A 20381-nucleotide genomic window follows, 5' to 3' on the forward strand; every position below is an offset into this window, starting at 1 on the left:
GGAAATTGCCATATTGTAATGACTTGAATTTTAACACTTTCTCTTCTAATTCTTTGGTAATAGTTTTATAATGACAAACAGACCTGTTAGTCTTGGATGTTCAAGACTGAAGATATGCATGAACTGTCATGTCAGTAAAAGGATTGCTGGGTGAATCTAACAGTCTACTAATAGTAGAGTCTTTCATGGAGGATGTGTCAGTTATTAATGTACCCTGCCTTAATGTATCAGTGTGTACCACAACTGGTTCCTGGGAGTTTTGTAAACTGACTTCTGTTACAATGGAATCTATATGATTCAACACAGAGCACAAAATAACAAATTAGTGAATGTCTGTAAGAGTCATCTTAATTCACCAGTAACAGAATGAATAAACAAATCCAAAGTGGGGTCATCATTAACAATATTAATTTGTTCCTGGTCTCCCATCTTTGTTATGCTAACAGAAAGAACAAACTAAAACTCCAAAGAAAGATAATCTTTTCTTAACATATTCTTCTTATATTATGTTTGTAAAGGACATGACAGGTTGTCTGTCATGTGATCTTAATGATTTTATTTAAGCATTCATTCAGAAACTACCCCCACTTTAAACACCTAGTCATCTGGTTATACCAATTCCTGAATTTTGACACCATGGCACCACTACAACAGTATATAGTAGCAATAATAATAATAATAGTAATAGTACCCTTTTGAAATGCCAACAAGCCATTTAAGTCTGAAAACTGGGAGGAGTGAATCTTGAAAAATGCTCTTCTCCTTAACTTATGAACTTATATATACCATCTCCAAGACTGCCATGCCTCAGAGAAAAGGGAATATTCATAAATTGTATCTTGGACTTAGTATATGTAAGTCCATTCTTTTGACAATTCAATCTCTATATTTTGGGACCCGGCCTAGTGGGTCCCAAAATTTTAAATGGTTACTCCACAAGTCATAATAACTTCTCTGCACTTTTACTCCATATGCTAAGGAGTAATACCTGACCATCTTGTATATGGATTCCTCTAATAGCCTTAGCATCTAACAAAAACATGGCCACTTTCCAAACCTCAGCCAACCATATATACATATATACATATATGTCTGTCACCTTTTCCCCTCCAAAACAGTATCGCTAAATAGTTCTAAGAAAGCCAAAATGGCTCCCCATAATAGAAAGATGTGCTCTATTCCTTTCATCCTTAACATACAAACTCCTTCATAATGAGACATTCCTCCTGTTTGCCATCTGACTTTTCCAAAGAAACTCTTCCCATCACATTAAATCCAAATCATTCCTTAATTTGGTGATTCCTGTAAAGAGACTTTGAATGGCTGGTCACATATTTTCAGTAACAACTCTTCAAATTTGTGCTTCCCTACCCTTGATTTGCAATTGGCACCCCCCTTCAACTCATTGAAACAACCAACATGCAAACCTGAAACCTCAAAGGATTACCTGATCCTTCTCAGCTCCCACTGTCCTTCACTCCACAAAAGCTCATTTCCTGCGAGTCTTCTTATCCCCCCTATGTATAATTTATTAATATTCCCTACCCTTCACTTCATCTTTCCTCACCATACTTCTCAACCTCTTAATGCAAGCAGTTTGGACAAAGCCTACAATAATGGTGGGGCAAATGCCCAGAATAGGGAATTACAAAATTGCTAGAATAACAGAATTTGTGTAAGTATGCATTTTCTGAAGAATGTAAAGTCTAAAACCCAAATGTATGTCATTATTCAGTGACTACAATCCTCGGTGATTTCATGGAAAACCACAAATTATATAAGAAACAGACTAAAAACTATGAGGCAAAAATCTGGACAGTTGAGATGTATGCCTCATTCCTATATATTATCCTACTCCGTCTCCACTTACCCATATCTTTTCCCCTTATATCCCCCTTCTCTCCAGTCCTTCCCCCTTTACTTTTTCCATTCTTTCTCTTCTTCTGTAAATGAGTAAGTCTTGGTATATATATATATATATATATATATATATATATATATATATATATATATATATATCATGATAATAATATGAAAACAAATTTCAGTTGTGCTACTGTGGTGGAATAGGGAGAGAAAGCCCTAGACCCAGGTGACCCTGGCTGGATTAGTGGGTTAAGAAAATGACAGAGTGGCATGGAGAGATGGGAATACCTATCCTAGGGGCAAGGCAGTGATGAGGGTGTCTCCTGTGACAATTCCTAGTGGAGATTGGGGATGTTTTTGGGAGAGGTGTGGTTCAAAGAGGGGTTGGGGTGGACCTGACTGAGCTGCTGTGAAGGTGGGACAATAAGCTGTAATATCCTCGTTATGAGCCCTCACAGACATAACTGCATCATCATGATGGAAGGGGAGGTTTGTAGGGCATACAAAGAAAAGCCCTACCTGATAGATGTAAAGATTGCTGAGCCACCAGGATGTCCTTACTATCTATGACTGGCTCCAGCAATACCAGAGTAAGTTCAGGTGGAGATAGGACATTAGCTGGTAGACCTGATGTAGGCATGGTGTTCTCGGGAGCCAGGACAGTAGAATGATGCACACAGGGGACAAAAAAAAACTTCACTTCACACTAACAATGACTGTCTTCTTCCTGTAGTCATTATTATATCTCCATGACTTTCTAATGACTACTCCCTGTGTCATTATTATATTCTCATGACTTTCTAATGACTACTTCCTGTTTCATTATTATATCTCAATGGCTTTCAAATGACTACTTCCTGTAGTCATTATTATATCTCCTTTTTTTTAAAAACTACTTCCTGTAGTCATTATTATATCTCCATGGCTTTTTAATGGCTACTTCCTGTAGTCATTGTTATATCTCCTTGGCTTTTTAAATACTAATTCTTGCAGTCATTATTATATATCCTTGGCTTTTAAAGACTACGTCTTGAGTTCTTGTAGTCATTATTATATCTCCTTGGCTTTTTAGAGACTATTTCTTGTAGTCATTATATCTCCTTGGCTTTTTAAAGACTACTTCTTGTAGTCATTATTATATATCCCTGTCTTGCTACTGTTCTAATGGTTATTCCCACAACCCCTGATATAATTGACATAAAAATCTCTTCAATGTAAAATTTAGATGTAATCACACTTTACAGCTTGGTCTACTAGAATGTTTTTCATTTGTTTGCATGTTTGAAATGTAAATTGCATGTGTAAAGATATACAAAGATGGTTTACAAAGAATAAATAAAACAGAAACAGTGTGAATGCCTAAAAAGTCACATTATAAAGTGTGAGATGCAAGGCTAACTTGTACTGATGTATTGAAAAAACATATTTACTTCAGCAATGTGAATACTGACCAGAGAAGAATAGCACAGAATCCTGAAGTCACGCCTTTAGCTAAATAACTGACACTGAATGTGTCCCTTTGTGTAGTTTCATTACAGTACTGTGTTTTAGTTATTTAACAAAGTTGATCTAATGTTAATATTATAGACAGGTTTTTCATCAAGTCCATTTGGTTGAATTTGGTTTATGCAAATTCTGCATTCAGTGAAAGAAAATTTAGATGTAATAGCAGAAGTCACTGACTTTAGGTTTAGAGCTGTAATCTGTGCAATGGTTAAATTTAAGGTTTAGGGTTAAAATTAGATGCTAGTGTTGGGTTAGAGTTAAGGTTAAGTTTTCAGTTAGGGTTAGGATTATGATAGGGGAATGTTGGAAGTGTTATATCATGTATGGAAAGTATGCTATAGGGTTTAAAATTGTTTCCTCTTATGTTTTGTGTTTTTTATTCCGTGTGTGTTTCAACAAATTAGTTTTCTTGGTACTTACGTATTATCGCAAACAAATTTTGAAGCGGGTGTACTTCCTGATGTTATCGCAAACTGACTGTATGGTAAAGTAAAAAGGGGGTATGAAGGCCAATTCATTTCTGTCTCCCCCCCGGTTCAGAAAGAGGAAGTGGAATAATAGAAAATGTCCTCTTCCTTGGTCGCCTCCTTTAGCACCGTAACTTAAAAATCATCCAAAGCTAATTTTGAGAAAAAAATAGCTAAGGACTCTAAAGACAACCATAAGGCATTCTTTAGCTATGTCAGAAACCTAGGAGGAATCTCCCAGATATGCTCAGAATTAGTTCAAAATGATGTGAAGATTACTGATCCTACAGACATTGCCAACATACTGGCTGACAGGTTCAGTGCAAACTTCTCCCCACCCTCCCCGCCTAAAGAAGAGATATCTATACCAAATGATTGTAGCCCCCCAAACATCTCTAAAGCTCAGGTGAGAACTGCTCTCTCCAAGGCAAAGAACACAGCATCCATGGGACCTGATGGTGTCCCCGGCTGTGTGCTCCATGAACTCAACGAGGAATTAAACCCACAGTTAGGACAGCTGTTTAATCTTAGTCTCACCTCCGGATCGCACCCAGGGAGTGGCGCTGGCGACTGTGGTCCCACTCCACAAAGGCGGTGCCTCCACCGACCCTGGAAATTACCGTCCCATTAGCTTGACAAGCCTGATCTGCAAAGCCATGGAAAGGATCATAATGGATCTCAAAAATAAAGACATAGGGAATTTGCAGACTTTGGATCCAACCCAGTTTGGCTTTGTCAAAGGCAGATCATGCCTTTTAAACTTGGTTGACTTTTCAAACAGTCACCAAGGCCATTGACGAGGGAAAGGCAGTCCATACAGCCTACCTAGACCTGGCGAAGGCTTTTGATACAATACCCCACTCGGGTATCATTGAAAAACTCATCAACTTAAATGTAAACCCATACATTACAAGATGGGTTGCAAACTGGCTGAGTGACAGAACCCACAGGGTCAGAGTTGCTGGCGCCATGTCAGACTCTAAGCCTGTCACAAGTGGTGTCCCACAGGGCTCAGTCCTGGGCCCACTCTTGTTTGGCATCTACTATTCTGAAGTACAAGCAAACACAGGAGGGTTATGGCTGACAAAGTTCGCAGATGACTGCAAACTGGGCGCTGTTGTTGAGAACACATCCGACACAGATATCCTTCAGAAGGGTCTCACAGAAATGGATAACTGGTGCCAGAGCCATGGCCTCAAGTTAAATGCCAAGAAATGCATAGTCATACCCTTCGGGAAAAATAAGGTTACCCCTAGCTACCATATAGGTGGCAATCCCCTGAACACAGAATAAGTTATTAGGGACCTGGGAACCCAGGTTGACAGTAGCCTTTCATTCGACACTCATATTGCTAAAGTAGTTAGGAAGACCTTCTACATTGCCCACCTTATCATGAAGGGATTCACATCTAGATCAAGGGAAGTCATAGTCTCCCTATACTCATCACTCATCAGACCAATGATCGAGTACAACGCCCCATTCGGAATGTATCTGACCCGACACTTGCAGCAGCTGGAGAGGCCACAAAAGTTCCTCACCAAAAGGATAAAGGGTCTCAAAATCTGTCTTATGCTGCACGACTGAAAGAACTCCAGTTATATTCAGTTGCGTACCGCTTGCTCAGAGGTGACCTATGCCTGACATACAAGGCCATGTCAAACCCAGATTTGATGAATATGCTTCATCTCAAAAAATCTAGATCCCTCAGAGCCACAAGGGTGGGTGACTTAAACCTCGACACGTTTATTAATAGGACGTGCTGGAGGGATAGATTCATCACCCAAAGACTCCCTATGCTGTGGAACAAAATCCCAGTTTATGTGAGGCAGAGCACCTCGCTGGTCTTGTTCAAGAGGAATCTTGACCAATGGATGGGAGATCACAGATACACCCCAGGGGTTACCTCAGTGTCACTGCTCGACAGAGGCACAGCTAAATAATGGGCATAGTTTCTCCAAACTAAGGGGTGGCGTAAGCCACAAAACTATGGGCTAGGCTTATAAATGCCCTCGGGCAGATAGCCTAGTATGAACCTATGAACCTATGAACCTATGAACCTATGAATGGGAAAGAAGAAAGAATGCAGCGCTTACTACATGCACAAACACATAGTCTTCCACAGGGCAGTGCTATTATCATTATGTGTAGGGTTATGGAATACTCATTTAAGAAAACATACAAACAGGACATGCATTGTACTGTCTTGAGGCGAAGCTTCTTAAAAACTCTCCCACTGCTATACATAGCAATACCAAAATTAAAAATTATACGAGTGTACATCCAAGAAATAACCAATTGTACTTCTGAATTCAGCAGCAAAGATAATGGTTACAAATGCAGATGTGAAGCAACACTTTAATCCCAAGCCTGAATAGTTGTTACTTGAAAGCTTTTACCCTTTGTGTTTATTCATATTTTTTTCTGATATTTTTTTGCCCCTTTACCTGACTTCAGGCCACTAACTACAAAACTCAACAGAAGCTATAAATCTTAATCTATTTTTATTGTTTTGATGTAGCTAACATTGTTTGACCATCTTCTAATTAACGGGGAGACCAGAATTTACTCTTTGTATACAGTGCAGCACTTTGTATAAAGCAGCACTTTAATCCCAAGCCTGAATAGTTGTTGTTACTTGAAAGCTGCGACTATACAGCATAACAATGCTTTCTATTCACTCCCACCGCTAAAAGACGGTACCCAGGAAGAGGACGTTTTCCATTGTTGCTGCACCTGCTTCAGAAGCGATATGATAAAACAGTAAAATGCATTTTACACACCCCACTTCACAGCAACATAAAGTAATAAGTTTTACAACACATTTCGGCAGGAGAAGGGCTTGTAAATGTGCCGCTTCTCCTACTCCGAATCTGGTTGCGGTAATACGAAAGTACCGTTTTCTCTTTTAGTATTTTTGACTGTGTGAATTTAATGGATTCATATCTGGTGATGCAGCTTTAATGAAAAATGATATATATATAGTTTATAAACCTATGTTTTCAGAATTGCTGGAACATTTTAACTGATTTGTGTTTTAAAAAAAAATTATGGAAGGATGTCGTACTAAATCCATTCCCTTATATAGTGACCATCTTAAGACTGCATTCATTTTGTCATATTAAAAATTCCAGAATGCATTTTATCTTCACCTTTGTTCATAAAAACATCCTTTTTTATGGCATACTCATTACGGATGTGGTACACCTTTATTTTGTACAACATGGAGGGTGAGGTAGTGAGTACGGGAATCCTCAGTCCTATTACTGGTGGTACCTAGATTCTTTTGTTTTATCTTCTTTTTTCTATCCCTTCACTTAGAACACTACTTATTCATTAAAGTTTATTTGTAACAAATAATTTTATAGAAAATCCAGTTTCTTTCCTCACACTGGCTAACCTAACTATCAAGGCCCCATTATCTTTAACTCAGTAAATAGTTTTGACCTTAATCTTGAATTTTTAACCTTCTGCCATACAACATTACTACTGAGGGCTCTTAACTGTCCATCTTACATAATATTTAAAAAGAAAGTGCACTTGTTCTGGATGCATGAGCATAGGAAGCATTTGCTTTCTCTATGATAGATATAATAAATCCTGGATATTTCCATTAAAATATGTGTTTAGTAAAATCAGAAATTAATCTCATGGGGGCGTGGCCAAGGATGAACACAGGATAGCAGCAGATTTCTTCAGCTCCACCAATTTCATTACACTGACAGGAATTAATTACTTAAAAAATTAATTTTTGAAGTAATTTTCTTTCTAAATATGTTTGTTTTATATAGTTCTTGAACTATATCTAAAAAAGAAAGGAAATTTTAACAATATTCCTGTCAGAAATCACTTTGGAAATTTTCCTGTCAGTTTATCAGTCTGAAATGAGTTCCAGTAAGACAAATTCTCAAGACTCCAGCATCAAGAAAGAACTTCAGTCTCTGATAACTATAATCTAGCAACTTACTGCTAAGATGGATAAAATGGATACTAAAATAGATACCTTCATAGAAATAAACTACAAAACAAATAGACTTGTTACATATAGACCTGCAACAACAGAAGATCCAGATGACAGGCATAGAAGAAGCTGTGAATGACATGGAAAATAGAATCCAAGAAGAGGAAATCAACATTGAGTTTCTGCTGAAACAAAATACACATTTACAAACAAAGCTGGATGACCTGGAAAATAGATCTAGGCGCAATAACATTAGGATTTTTGGACTGCCAGAAAATATTGACGGTAACAATATTACTTCTTTTTAACAACATGGCTCCCTAAAACTTTAGACTTACCAGAAGCATTCTCTTTTGGTATCGAAAGAGCACATAGATCTATAGCTAATACTAACTCTAACAAAAACTATCCTAGATCAGTTATAGTTAGATTTCTATCATCTTTTGATAAAGAGATGGTTCTTAAATCTGCTTGGGCTAAAGCTCCTGTTAAGATTAATGAGACAACTGTGCATTTTGACAATGACTATTCTTCCTTGGTAATAGCTAAAAGAAAAGTTTTCTGCCACTAATAAGGGAGCTTAAAAAGCACAGTTTAAAACATACCTTCTGTTTCCTGCCAAGCTAAAAATCTTCCTTCCTGATGGTCCTAAAATTTTTGATGACTTAGACTCTGCTTTACTGTTTATCAAAAAAAAATAAGATTTGGGATAAAATAGAGGAAATGGAATGGGCTAGTCCTTCATTAAAGAGACTGGCAACTGAAACTTCGTGGAAGACTTCAGAGAGGAAGAAGAGACTAAAAAACAAATGATTTGTTCTATGTTTTTTTTTTTCTTTTTTTCTCTCATCATTTTACTTCATTATTAATCTTTTTAAATATAGTTCCTGCATTTCCAGAAAGCCACAAATATTCTGAAAAAGATTTAATCAAAGTTATTCTCTGTGTGCAAAGAAATGTTTTGTTTCATAACCAGTCAAAATTTCTGGGGAACTAATAACAAGCTATTATTCAATTTGTTTCTCTTTCTGAAAAAGAGAAGTAAGGTCAGTAATTTGATAATTTTTTTTTCTCTTCTCTTTTTTTTCTCCTTTTCTTCTTTTCTTTGTTTAAACAATGACATTCTATTTAGATTATGTAGTGGGTAAAGGGTGGGGGAGGGCAGGGAGAGAAGAGTAATGAAAATATGATAAATGGAATAATAACATATTTATTCCTTGTAAAAAGTTTATATGTTCTTCAAATGCTATTCCTAATTATACTTTCTTGATTATACTGCTTATGCTTGTTTGTAAATAATTTGTCATGCTTTAACTAATAATAATTAGAACTAAATAATAGTAAATAATATGTTTTATTTTTAACTCTATTAATATAAACAGTAAGTAATATTCCATTGTATATACTTCTTATAGCTTTCTCTTACATTTTTTTTATTTCTGCTTTACACTCTTTTATTTTCTACTCTCTTTTTCTTTTCTTTATTCTTTCTCTTTATTTATTTATTTTTTTTCATATTAATATATAGAAATGCTTTTGATTATATAGACACAGTAAATAATAAGATTTGCATAAAAATTGAGTTGGGACAAAAATATTGAGTTTTATTACTTATTAATAACTTTGGGCTTAATTTCACTTACATAGAGGCTGTAATAACCTGTAAAATACATTGCGAAGGTTTTGTCATGTTTTGATGCATTTACACTGCTAAATGAATGTCACTAGTTTTTAACAAGTTTCCCACCAAAATGTTAAGGGATACAATCTGGGATGTGTGCTACCTCATGAACAGTGTCCTCGAGTTGTTTTAAAAGCTTCAACTCTCAGAATTCTCACAGAGAAGCTGAAAGCAGTCAATTTGACCTTTGACCCAGATATCACACTGACACATCGCAGATTCAGGAAGAACACTTTACCAGGAAGTAGAACTGATGCAAATGTGACTATGTGAAGGAAAATGAACTCTTTAACATTTAAATGTGAGTTATTTTATATAATTACTTAAATATCTATGTTATAATTCATAAAATATGTCAGTTATAATGATTTTAAATGATGCAGTTTCTTGTAGTAAGTAAATGTCTTATTTTAGAAGGCATAGAAAATGAAACATTTATTCAAGTGTTTTTGAAAATCTACTTGACTGCAGCGTACTAATCTGTGTTAAAAACTTATGTTCCAAACATATACTTTACTATAACTCATTTAATTCATCTGATTGACAAGCATAAATAACTTTATAACTCTATTCTGGAAGAAATTGTCATGTGATATATTTTAAAGCAGTAGTATAGACATACAAAATACAGATGGCTTTTTTTACAATAATGCAAGTGTTTCTGAGAATTTCCATAACTATACAGTATGATTTATAACAATTTCTATAAATATAATATTTTATTCTATTGACAATAATGAGTATGAGTAAAATGCTCATATACAAGCAATTCAAGGTTTTTTTGGAAGCTGTTGACTGCATTTACATGACAGAAAATAGATGCATCTTAATATATGTAATGTCTGAACCATATTAGCCAAAGTTTTTGATTTAAATGAATGTTAGAACTTATTTTTACATACTTTGAATAAATTAATATGTAAATATGCCTTCCTTTTTTTTTTTTTCTCTCTCTCTCTCTCTCTTTCTTCACTCTCTCCCTCTTTCACATCTTTTATATCTCTTCTCTTGGTTCCTAATATCAAGATTATTTGAATGCTATTTGAATACAAGTGTATTATATTACATAGATGTATATAGTAGTATGAATAGTTTAAAAAAAAAAAAGTTTATTTTAGTTTATATGATGCTGTTTTATCAAATGTGTAGTCTTGTCTTGCTAGATAATTGAATTGAAAGCTGTTAATTTAAGTTAAATATAACCAGTATTAAATTGATAAGGTGGTAGCTGAGGTACTGCTGCTTAGGGTAGGGGTTAACTTGAGTGGTAAATACTACTCTAAGTTGGAGTTTTTAACTCCAGGCTGGATGCAAGGTTTAATCCTTACATTATTTTCACTTGTTCATTGTTATATGTATATAGTTTTGACATCCACAATATATTTTGTACACTCATTGTCACTACAAACAAAATTGAATCCTATACAAAATCTCATAAGAGATTCAATAAATACAGCTATATTTAAAGGTACACCTAAAGGAGGAGATGTAACATTACTTATGTTGTTATTTGTTATTTTGATCATAAGATTCTTAAGTTTTAAAAATGCCAAATGACATCTTTAAAAGGAATTTCTTTAAACATTAATAGATTGAATAATCCGTGTAAAAGGGCAAGCCTAATAAGATACATTAATTTACATAAGGCCAACTTAGTCTTCCTGCAAGAAACCCATCTCTTGAAAAAAGATATTGATAAACTAGCCACAAACAAATATACAGTATTGGTTAGTTCAGAGCACACTCAGGAAAAAAAAAGAGGAGTGGCTATTTTATGGAATAAAAGTATGCCCATTCCTAAAACCATTAAGTCTTATCAGGATGACAAAGGAATGTTTTGTATGGTTACAATACAAATTAATGGGAAGACTTACACTTTATTTAATGTATATTTGATACCTGGAATTGGTATTAATACAGTGAAACATCATCTTGATAAGATCATATCATTCTCTATAGGAGGTATTATTTTAGCTGGTGACTTTAATTGTATACTACATGAAAGTGATACTACCACTATAGGAAAAAGAAGAATTACATCTAATGCAAAACATTCAAATGATTTTGCTAATTCTTATCATTTGAATGATATTAATAATCAGATAGATTCAAAATCATTACCATACACCTTTTTTTCTAACAGATACAAAACTTATTCAAAAATAGATAGGGTCTTTATTTCTAACCAGATGGTAACAGATTTAATTAATTCCAAAATCATTTCATGTCCTATATCTGATCATAATTCAATTGTTTTTGAATTCATGATAAAAATACTCATAATGTTCAGATCAAAAGGATACCAGCATACTTAACTCAACTAAAAGACTATAAAGAATATATACTTTCAGAAGTAAAACATTTTTAGACATAAATAATACTCCTGAAGTCTCCATTGTCTATGTTTGGGATGCCTTAAAATCATATCTATATGGACAAAGTATCAGATGGTATAATAATAAAAGGAAATCTTGGGATAAGGAATTGTTAGATATTCAAAGTAAATTAGACTCTTATAAACATAATAATAAAGAAAATATTATGGACAAGAAAGTTATTGAAGAAATAAACAAACTAAATGAGAAATACAAAGAAATTTTAACTCATAAAGTTAAAATAACTTTAGAGAAATACACGTTTTTGTCTTATTCAATAAGCCCCAAATACTTACATAGACTTAAAAATAAAACAAAAAGGTTGAATAAACAAAACCATATCAAAGAAATCTTTTCTCTAAGGAAAAAGAAGAATGTTTCTACTATACCAGAAATACTAAATGAATTTAGAAATCACTTTCACAAAATTAACCATAATAACATTAACATGGAACCTAAAGATAAAATAAAGGAGTTTATAACCACAAACATGAATAAAAAGCTTAATAAACAACAGATTAAGATTAAACTATTGGACAAAAGTATTTCATATACAGAGGTTATTACACAAATAAATAACTGTTGACAGGAAACAGATACTCTAGATGGGTTGTACACCCTCCCCCTCCCTCCCTCCCCCCCTCCCCCCCTCCCCCTCCCACACAGATGAACATGCTTCTAGACATTCATGCCTTTATCATCTTTTTATGGCATGCTCATCCCTGTCCTTGATTTACTGGAGATTCCTGATTTTCCCACCTTAAGATTACAATTCTACCACACTTCTATTTAGGTATTTTTGTACATGTTTTTTCCTCCCATGCATTTGCATAAGTTTTTTGAACTTCATTTTAGGCCATTGAAGCTCAATGCATTAGATATGTAGATATGTGAATAGTTCCTTATTATACACAAACATGAAGGTTTACGAAGAGGATTTAGGTTGTTTTCTTCTGTTATGATGTGCTTTGTTGTTAATCTGTATTAATATTGATATCAATTAAGAGCCTCTAATGTTGTTTTTATTACACATTTCATTAATGTATTTGTATAATACGTTATTTTAAACAAATTGTATACGCATGCTCTATATTATGGTCAGATTGGCGTAACTGCCGTATGAATAATATCCCTTGACTGAGCCAGAGGAGCGTGCAGACGTGCTCTTGTAGCTGCGTCTACTTTGCAAACAGTATTGAATAGATTTTATCTGGATTAGAAGAGAGTACAGATGCTATTTTGCCACTGCGACTGTCATGAAAATATAATGACTGTTGATCAGACTCATTTTCTTTTTAATAACAGTCAAGTTCAATAACTTTCAATAATAGTAAAGATCTATACATGCGAGTGTAAATCATGTTACTGTTTTCTGTTCTTTTAAGCCGAAGGTATGTTATATAAGCAATAATGCCTCGAGCTTTTGGATCCAGCTTATGACTTTTTGGCTCATGAAATGTGTATATCTCTAATCTATGAATGTATCAGCTTTATTAACATCTAGTTAGGCATGTAAGATTGATATCAAATACGAATTCTATTTTAAAATACTTTTAATGAACAAATGTAGTTTTATGGACTGATTCGTTTTTTAGATATGAGGATGTTTTTAAACAATACATACGCTTTGTAAATGTTCGTTTTAGTAGTGGCTGCCTTGATTGGGATGCCTATAGAAGCAGTCCACATGTCATTACGTGGATAATTAGATATTTTGGATAACCAATTAGATTCTATGTGTTTGTATTTATATGAAAGTAAATTAATGGTTGATGTTAGTCTGATGAAGCCTGTCGGCGAAAGCGCTTACTACGTTGTAAATAAATTCTTTTTATCCTGACAACGTTTCGTTTACTTTTGGATTTATACATTGAACTTGTACTTTTGATTCAACAAGTGTTACTTTCTACGTTTTATAGCCAGTTGGACTACGTGCATGCTTTGGGAGACTTTGCTACATTATTACTTTTACAGCACGTTGTCCTTAGCCTTGGTTTATTTGCTGCTCATCTTTGGGATTGTCTACACAAATAAATAAGCTTAAATCAAACAAAGCACCGGGTAATGATGGTATTATACCAGAGATATATAAAATCCTTTCTTAAAGTACATATTCATTAATACATAACGTTTTTATTTTGGCCCAAACTGAGTTAATAACCCCCCCCCCCATCTTGGCAATATACATTTATTTCGCCAATTTTAAAACCTAATAAAGATCCATCTAGATGTACTTCATATCGGCCCATCTCATTACTTAATGTTGATTATAAAATGTTTATGAGTATTTTTGCTGATAGATTGAAGACAATCATCCCCGGCATTATAGATATAGATCAGACAGGCTTCATTGTAAATAGAAATACTTTTGATAATATAAGAAGAACTTTAACATTAATTGATTTTGCAAATAGGAAAAAGAAAGATTTAACACTTATTAGTCTTGATATAAGTTCAGCATTTGATTCAGTAAGTTGGGACTATCTGTTTACCTTACTGAAGTGCACAAACTTCTCAGATGCATTTGTAAATCTAATTGAGCATTTATACAAAGGAACATTGGCTTATATTAAGGTAGGAACATATGTTTCACAAAAAATACCCATTTTTAAAGGTACAAAATAAGGATGTCCACTTTCTCCACTATTATTCACTTTAGTAATGGAGCTTTGGGCTAATTTGATCAGAAACAGTACTGACAGTGGGTTTTGAAATAGATGAAAATACAACATCCAAAATTCAACTTTTTGCAGATGATGTTCTAATTACATCAGCAGGATCTAATTCTTCTATGCAGTCTCTATTTGATAAAATGATGAATTTTAAAAGTATTTCTGGTTTAATATTCAATAAAGAAAAAACTAAAATACTACCTATATATACACGAAAAAATATTCTCATTAGTGATTTTACTAAATATGTACCCAATTCAGGTCAGATAACTTATTTAGGTATAATACTATCTAAAGATATTAAATCTATTATATATAATAATTATAATACCTGTTTTCTTAATATACAAAATCTTTTTAATACCTGGAATAATATGTTTTTACTATGGAGGAGAGACTTACAATTATTAAAATGATAATATTCCCCAAGATTTTATACTTAATACAATCAATAATACTTCCACCTACAAAAATAATTATCAAGAAACTGAATACACTAATGTTAAATTTCCTATGGGCACCTAATAGACCTAGGATTGCATTAAAGAAACATACTAATAGCCGGTCTCAAGGGGGTATTTCTTTTCCAGACTTTAATTTATATACTATCTCTTCTATTGTAAAAGTTATTACTCTATTAATAGATCAGTCATATGTCGCAAAATGGAAAGATTATTGGGAGCTAATTAGTATGCACTTCATGAAAATCTCCTTAACACATAAAAATATGATTGTAAATAACTCCATGTTATGGTTACTAAAGGAATTTTGTACTTCACCTATTACACCTAAACATATGGTTTGTTACCCATTAAATATTATTATTAGCTATCGTAACTTTATATTCATGCACCCTAAGTATAGAGAATGGAATTTTATTATATTCCCTATAATGTATACTCAGGGTATGCTTTTGTCATCTACTTCTGAAGGAACTCATTTAGCTATAGATAATGATCTAAAGTACTGGTGTCAGTTGATATCTGATAATAAAGTTAAAAATCTAGATTTCTTAAAACAAGAATTTGATCTAAGAGAAACTTGCTGGTTAGAGGTTCAGACCTTTAGACAACATCTCATTAATAAAATAGATCTAATGTGTATAACAGTTAAAGAATCTATTCCAACACTGATTGATTACTTGATATTAAATTTACAACATAAAGTTTCTGATAAAGGTAAACTTTCATACATACATAAAATTATCAGACAAGAAACTTTTTACAGTGTAGATACATACTGGAATTATTTCACTTCTATTAATGGGGACCCACCAAATCAACAAGATAAACAATATATATTGGAATCTGCCTATAGAACTACGTCTTCTATTGTCTGGAGACTTTATACATGGAAATTTTTACATAGATCTTTTTATACACCTTTGATGATGAATAAAATAAATAATAAAGATAATCTATGTAAGAGATGTAATGTAGAAATTAATGCTGACTGGGCTCATATGTTTTATGACTGTATAAAATTGAAAGAATAGTGGAAGTCAATTAATGAATTTTTGCAGGCTCTTTTTACAGATAATTTCATTATTTCTAAATCTCTTTATTATTCAACACACCTGTACCTCAAAGTGTTAAAAAGGTTAAGCTTCCCTTGTTATGGTCTATTCTAGCAGTGGCTAGGGAAATAATAACCAGAAATTGGATTTCAGATACACCTCCTTCGTTCAATGAATTTAAAAATGTTATGAATATAGTGTGCCATATGGAAATAAACACAATTAGGTCAAGAACAACTAGAAAAACATCTTATTATATTGTATGGGATAATTTACAAAATTTGTTAAAAAATCCTAATTTCAATAGCATGGTATTTTAGTTTAATTAATTAATCTGATTGTAGTGGATGTCTTTGTAAATACTTTAGTTGTTTTGTTGAATGTTATAATCATATCTATTTTTAATTACTTGTATAAAATTGTTATGATATTTCTCTTGTATGTTAAAACAATAAACCTGTTTTGAAAAAAAGAAATTAATCTCATGGCAGTTATATATTACCTGAGCAAAGCACTCCGACATCAGATCCAGTAAAGTCGAGTTCCTTTTTTTGCGAGTAATTACACATCTGCAGAGAAGACTCATTACCCTGGCATTGCACTTGTATTGCCCAAGATGATCTATTCCTGTTTTCATACACAGGAGAAGTGAAAGCTTTCAGAGCAGCCCCACAATTCAGATGATTGCAGACAACGCTAGCATCTTGGATGTTCCATTGATCATCCAACAGTCTTCTCCAGGTACCATTATAGTACACTTCCACATATCCATCACATCGACTGCCACCACTGTGGAGTTTCAGTTGCCAATCTGATGCTGAAACAGACACATTTACTTTTATTATAAAACATGTTAGTACTATTACATGAAAACATATGTCTCAAACAAAGCAAAGTTTGATTACCTATTGAAGACATACATATCTATTGCTTCATTTCCATTTATCTTTGAATGACACTTTAAATGCAGAATTAATTTATTTTTACTTTCCTACTTATTTGTTGTTCACATTATGTAATGCAGAAGAGTTAGATGATTCCCGTAGTGTTCACAGAAGTCAAAAACAGTGTAGGTGGCTAACCATGGCTAAAGATTAGCTTGGCAGTATTTCACTATCTTTCCTCATGTACTACATCATAGCCTATGGTTCCAGCAAGCCATAAGCGCTTACCTCTGTAGGGTATATTGAAGGAAATGGAATGATATCATGACATGTTTTCTATATTTATTACACAAATCCTTGCCATTATCAGTGATTAAGTGGTAATTCTTTACAAAATTGTGTTTCTCTTATACCTTTCATTAGTGAAGATAAGTGGATAATTCATACTTATTTTTTGCCTCACATATGTCAGAAGATGCAGAAGGAGACTTGGCAGAGAAAGGAAACAGAATCAGAATATCAGAAATTGTACAATGTAAAATGTATTCTACAAACACCTGTGTTGTGTTTAACTTTCATGGCCTGATTTTTTGATATTTAAGAATACAAACTATTTCCTCATCCTGTTAAAATCTTATATGTAGAGACTTTGTATGATAAAAAATACAACAGCCTTGGAATAGGATAACACCACACTGTAGTTATACTGCATAAGGTTTGATTTAATGTCCTACTGTCTGTTTAACATAATGCAGCTGAAGAGGAAAACTAAGAGATGTTTGATCCTCACCCAAACTCACAGCACTTACTCCAAGCAGTTAACAGAATTAAGGTTGGAGGACAGGAAACATTCATTTTAATTAGCAGTCTAAATGACTGTTCACTTCAAATAACAAATAAAAACACACTGATTCCTTTTCCTTACTGAATGTGATTTGAAGATATTATAACAGCTACTGTTTTAATATGTGCTTAGTCTTTTTACTTCAGTAATAAAGCTGCAAATCACTGAAAAGGTTAACTTAACAAGCCATTATTTCATTTCTACTAGACCTTATGCATTTTTCCATGAAACGTGTGCCCTTAGCCTCCCATAAACATGTGCATGTTGTGATGCAGATGTGTTACATCAAACTACTACATTCTCCTGCACCACCTTACTAAAGTGTGTCAACCCTAACTCCAGTCCTGCATCTTCCCTAATTCCAACCCTACACCTTACTTCATGACAAATCTTTTCCAAATGCTACCACTAAACAAGAGACTCATGCACACTTTACATGGACCAAAACTAAATCTATCCAATTCTCTACTCCTTACTCTAACCCTGATCTGCAAACATATACATACACACCCCTGCCCCATTTCTGAAATTTTCATACACCTGAAAGTTCTAGCATTAAAACAGAATCCCACTTAGCAAAACTCCTTTTGAAACCGTGAACCCTCGGCAAAGACTGCTTTTGATTTTCTGCTGCAGTAAATTCTGTTGGAAAACTGACAACTCAGCAGAGGGTTGGGAATAGGTATAATGGTTAAGGTGCTTACCTCACAAACAAATGGTACATAGTTTGATTCTTACTTTGAGCTGCATGGTCTGGCTTAAAAAGGCCTCCTTAGAATCATTAGATTAATAATTACCTATGAACTACACACACACACACACACACACACACACACACACACACACACACACACACACACACACACACACACACACACACACACATTTAGACATATTTCCACTCAGTTTCTGCTGACTAGGGTTGCAGTGATACCAAGCTAAACAGGACAAATCAGACCTCCCTGTCCCTAGCAACAGCTGCCAGCTCTTTCTTAAGGATGCCAAGATATTCTCCAGACAGCTGAGAGATATAATCCCTTCACTGTGTCCTAGGTCCACCTTGGTTCCTCCTACTTATTGGCTTTGCCTAGTGAACTTCCTAAGGGAGCTTCCTAGGGACATTCTCATGAAGTCCTCAAATGGACTCAACAGCCTCCTCTCAGTCCAGAGAATTGGTGCCTTTACTGAAGAATCCTAATGGATTGGCAATCGCCTCAGTTGACTAACTGTAGGAAGAAGGCTCGTTTTCATCATATATATCTGTGATCACATCCTTTCAGTCATTACCCATACTTAATACTATAGATGGGGATACAGACTGATTAGGAAAAACTGAGAACTACCACAGCATATTAGACTATAAAGCACTGGAGCAAAAGTACATACCTTGCTTAAAGTACTACCAAATATTCTGTTTCTATACAATATGTGCTTATCATCAAGCATTTATGTGCAGTCTTCTTGCATCATCACTAATTTACATGCATTCTATCCACAACATCCTTTAATGCCAAAAAGATCAGAAGGCTACTGGTTCTGTTCCTACAAAAGGTCCTTAGATTCATTCTGAAATACTGACGCTTTAGTAGTGCATGAAGTAAGTACTATGCTCCTGAGGTGTCATTCTTTGGATGAGACATTAGTCTGAGATCTCATAGGTGAGTTAGTAGTTCTGATAGATTTTAAAGATCCTATGACTTTTATAAAAATAATAGGACAAACTCTATTAAACACATCCAAAAGACAGTTTCTGTCTAACACCAAAGAAAAAGTTACATCTTTATATAATTTAACAATTTTATATAATTTGTATACTACAATAAATGTTTCATTTATCATCCTTTGATATTGTCACTCTCCTAATAACCCACACTTTCATCTCTTCAGGTTTATCATTCTTCCTGTGTTTATATTTGTATTATACAATACCTGATCGCATCTCCCACTACATATTTCCCTACAAAGAGTGACTAAGTTAGTAAGAAAATAAATGCAATCCATTTGTTTCATTTTGTCCTTGAGTTTATTTTCATAAATTCCACATAAAATATGCTGATTTTTGTATTTTCAAATCTCAGCATTTTACTAGCTTTTAGAATAAAATATACAAACTGTCTCTACTACCCGACTTCCTTTCACGAAACATCATCCTTTCTTCTTTTTCTTCTTCTTGTAAGTCATGCCAGCTTTTACAGCTTTCTATTAAATTTCTGCCACAGAAACCCCATAGACTAATTTCTATTGATAGTCTATTTCTTTTCTTCTTAATTATCCCTTTAGTTTGCTTTTCTATTCTAAAATGTATCACTCAGATTCAACGTAATATTTTAATTATATCATCAAACCATTCTCTTCTAGTGTGGGCCTTTACACTCTACATTTATCACTGTTGATTTTTTCTTCAGCTACTTATGCATTATCTTTTCATTATTACGTTTCAGGCTTTGCTTAATGCCTCAACATAACTGTCATTTTTAACAATACCTTACTTAGTAAAGACTTACTCCTTGCATTCATCTGTTGTAATCTATAGCAGCATTTCAAGGAAGCATAATAGCCATTTGGTTTGATTTAGTTTCATTTTTGAAAATATATCACTGATCAAATGTAAA

General features: G+C 33.8%; 1 protein-coding gene across 1 annotated transcript in view; it reads right to left on the bottom strand.

The window, feature by feature from the left end:
* LOC122793664 (deleted in malignant brain tumors 1 protein-like) overlaps positions 1 to 20381 on the bottom strand; it is a 74612-nt gene that overhangs the window by 37499 nt on the left and 16732 nt on the right. The window contains exon 2 of the mRNA XM_044061917.1: positions 16544 to 16858. Coding sequence (XP_043917852.1) covers positions 16544 to 16858 — 315 coding nt within the window. The remainder of the gene's footprint in view (positions 1 to 16543; positions 16859 to 20381) is intronic.

This window comes from Protopterus annectens, chromosome 1.part0 (assembly GCF_019279795.1).
Source record: "Protopterus annectens isolate FY-2018-M chromosome 1.part0, PAN1.0, whole genome shotgun sequence".
NCBI lineage: Eukaryota > Metazoa > Chordata > Ceratodontiformes > Protopteridae > Protopterus > Protopterus annectens.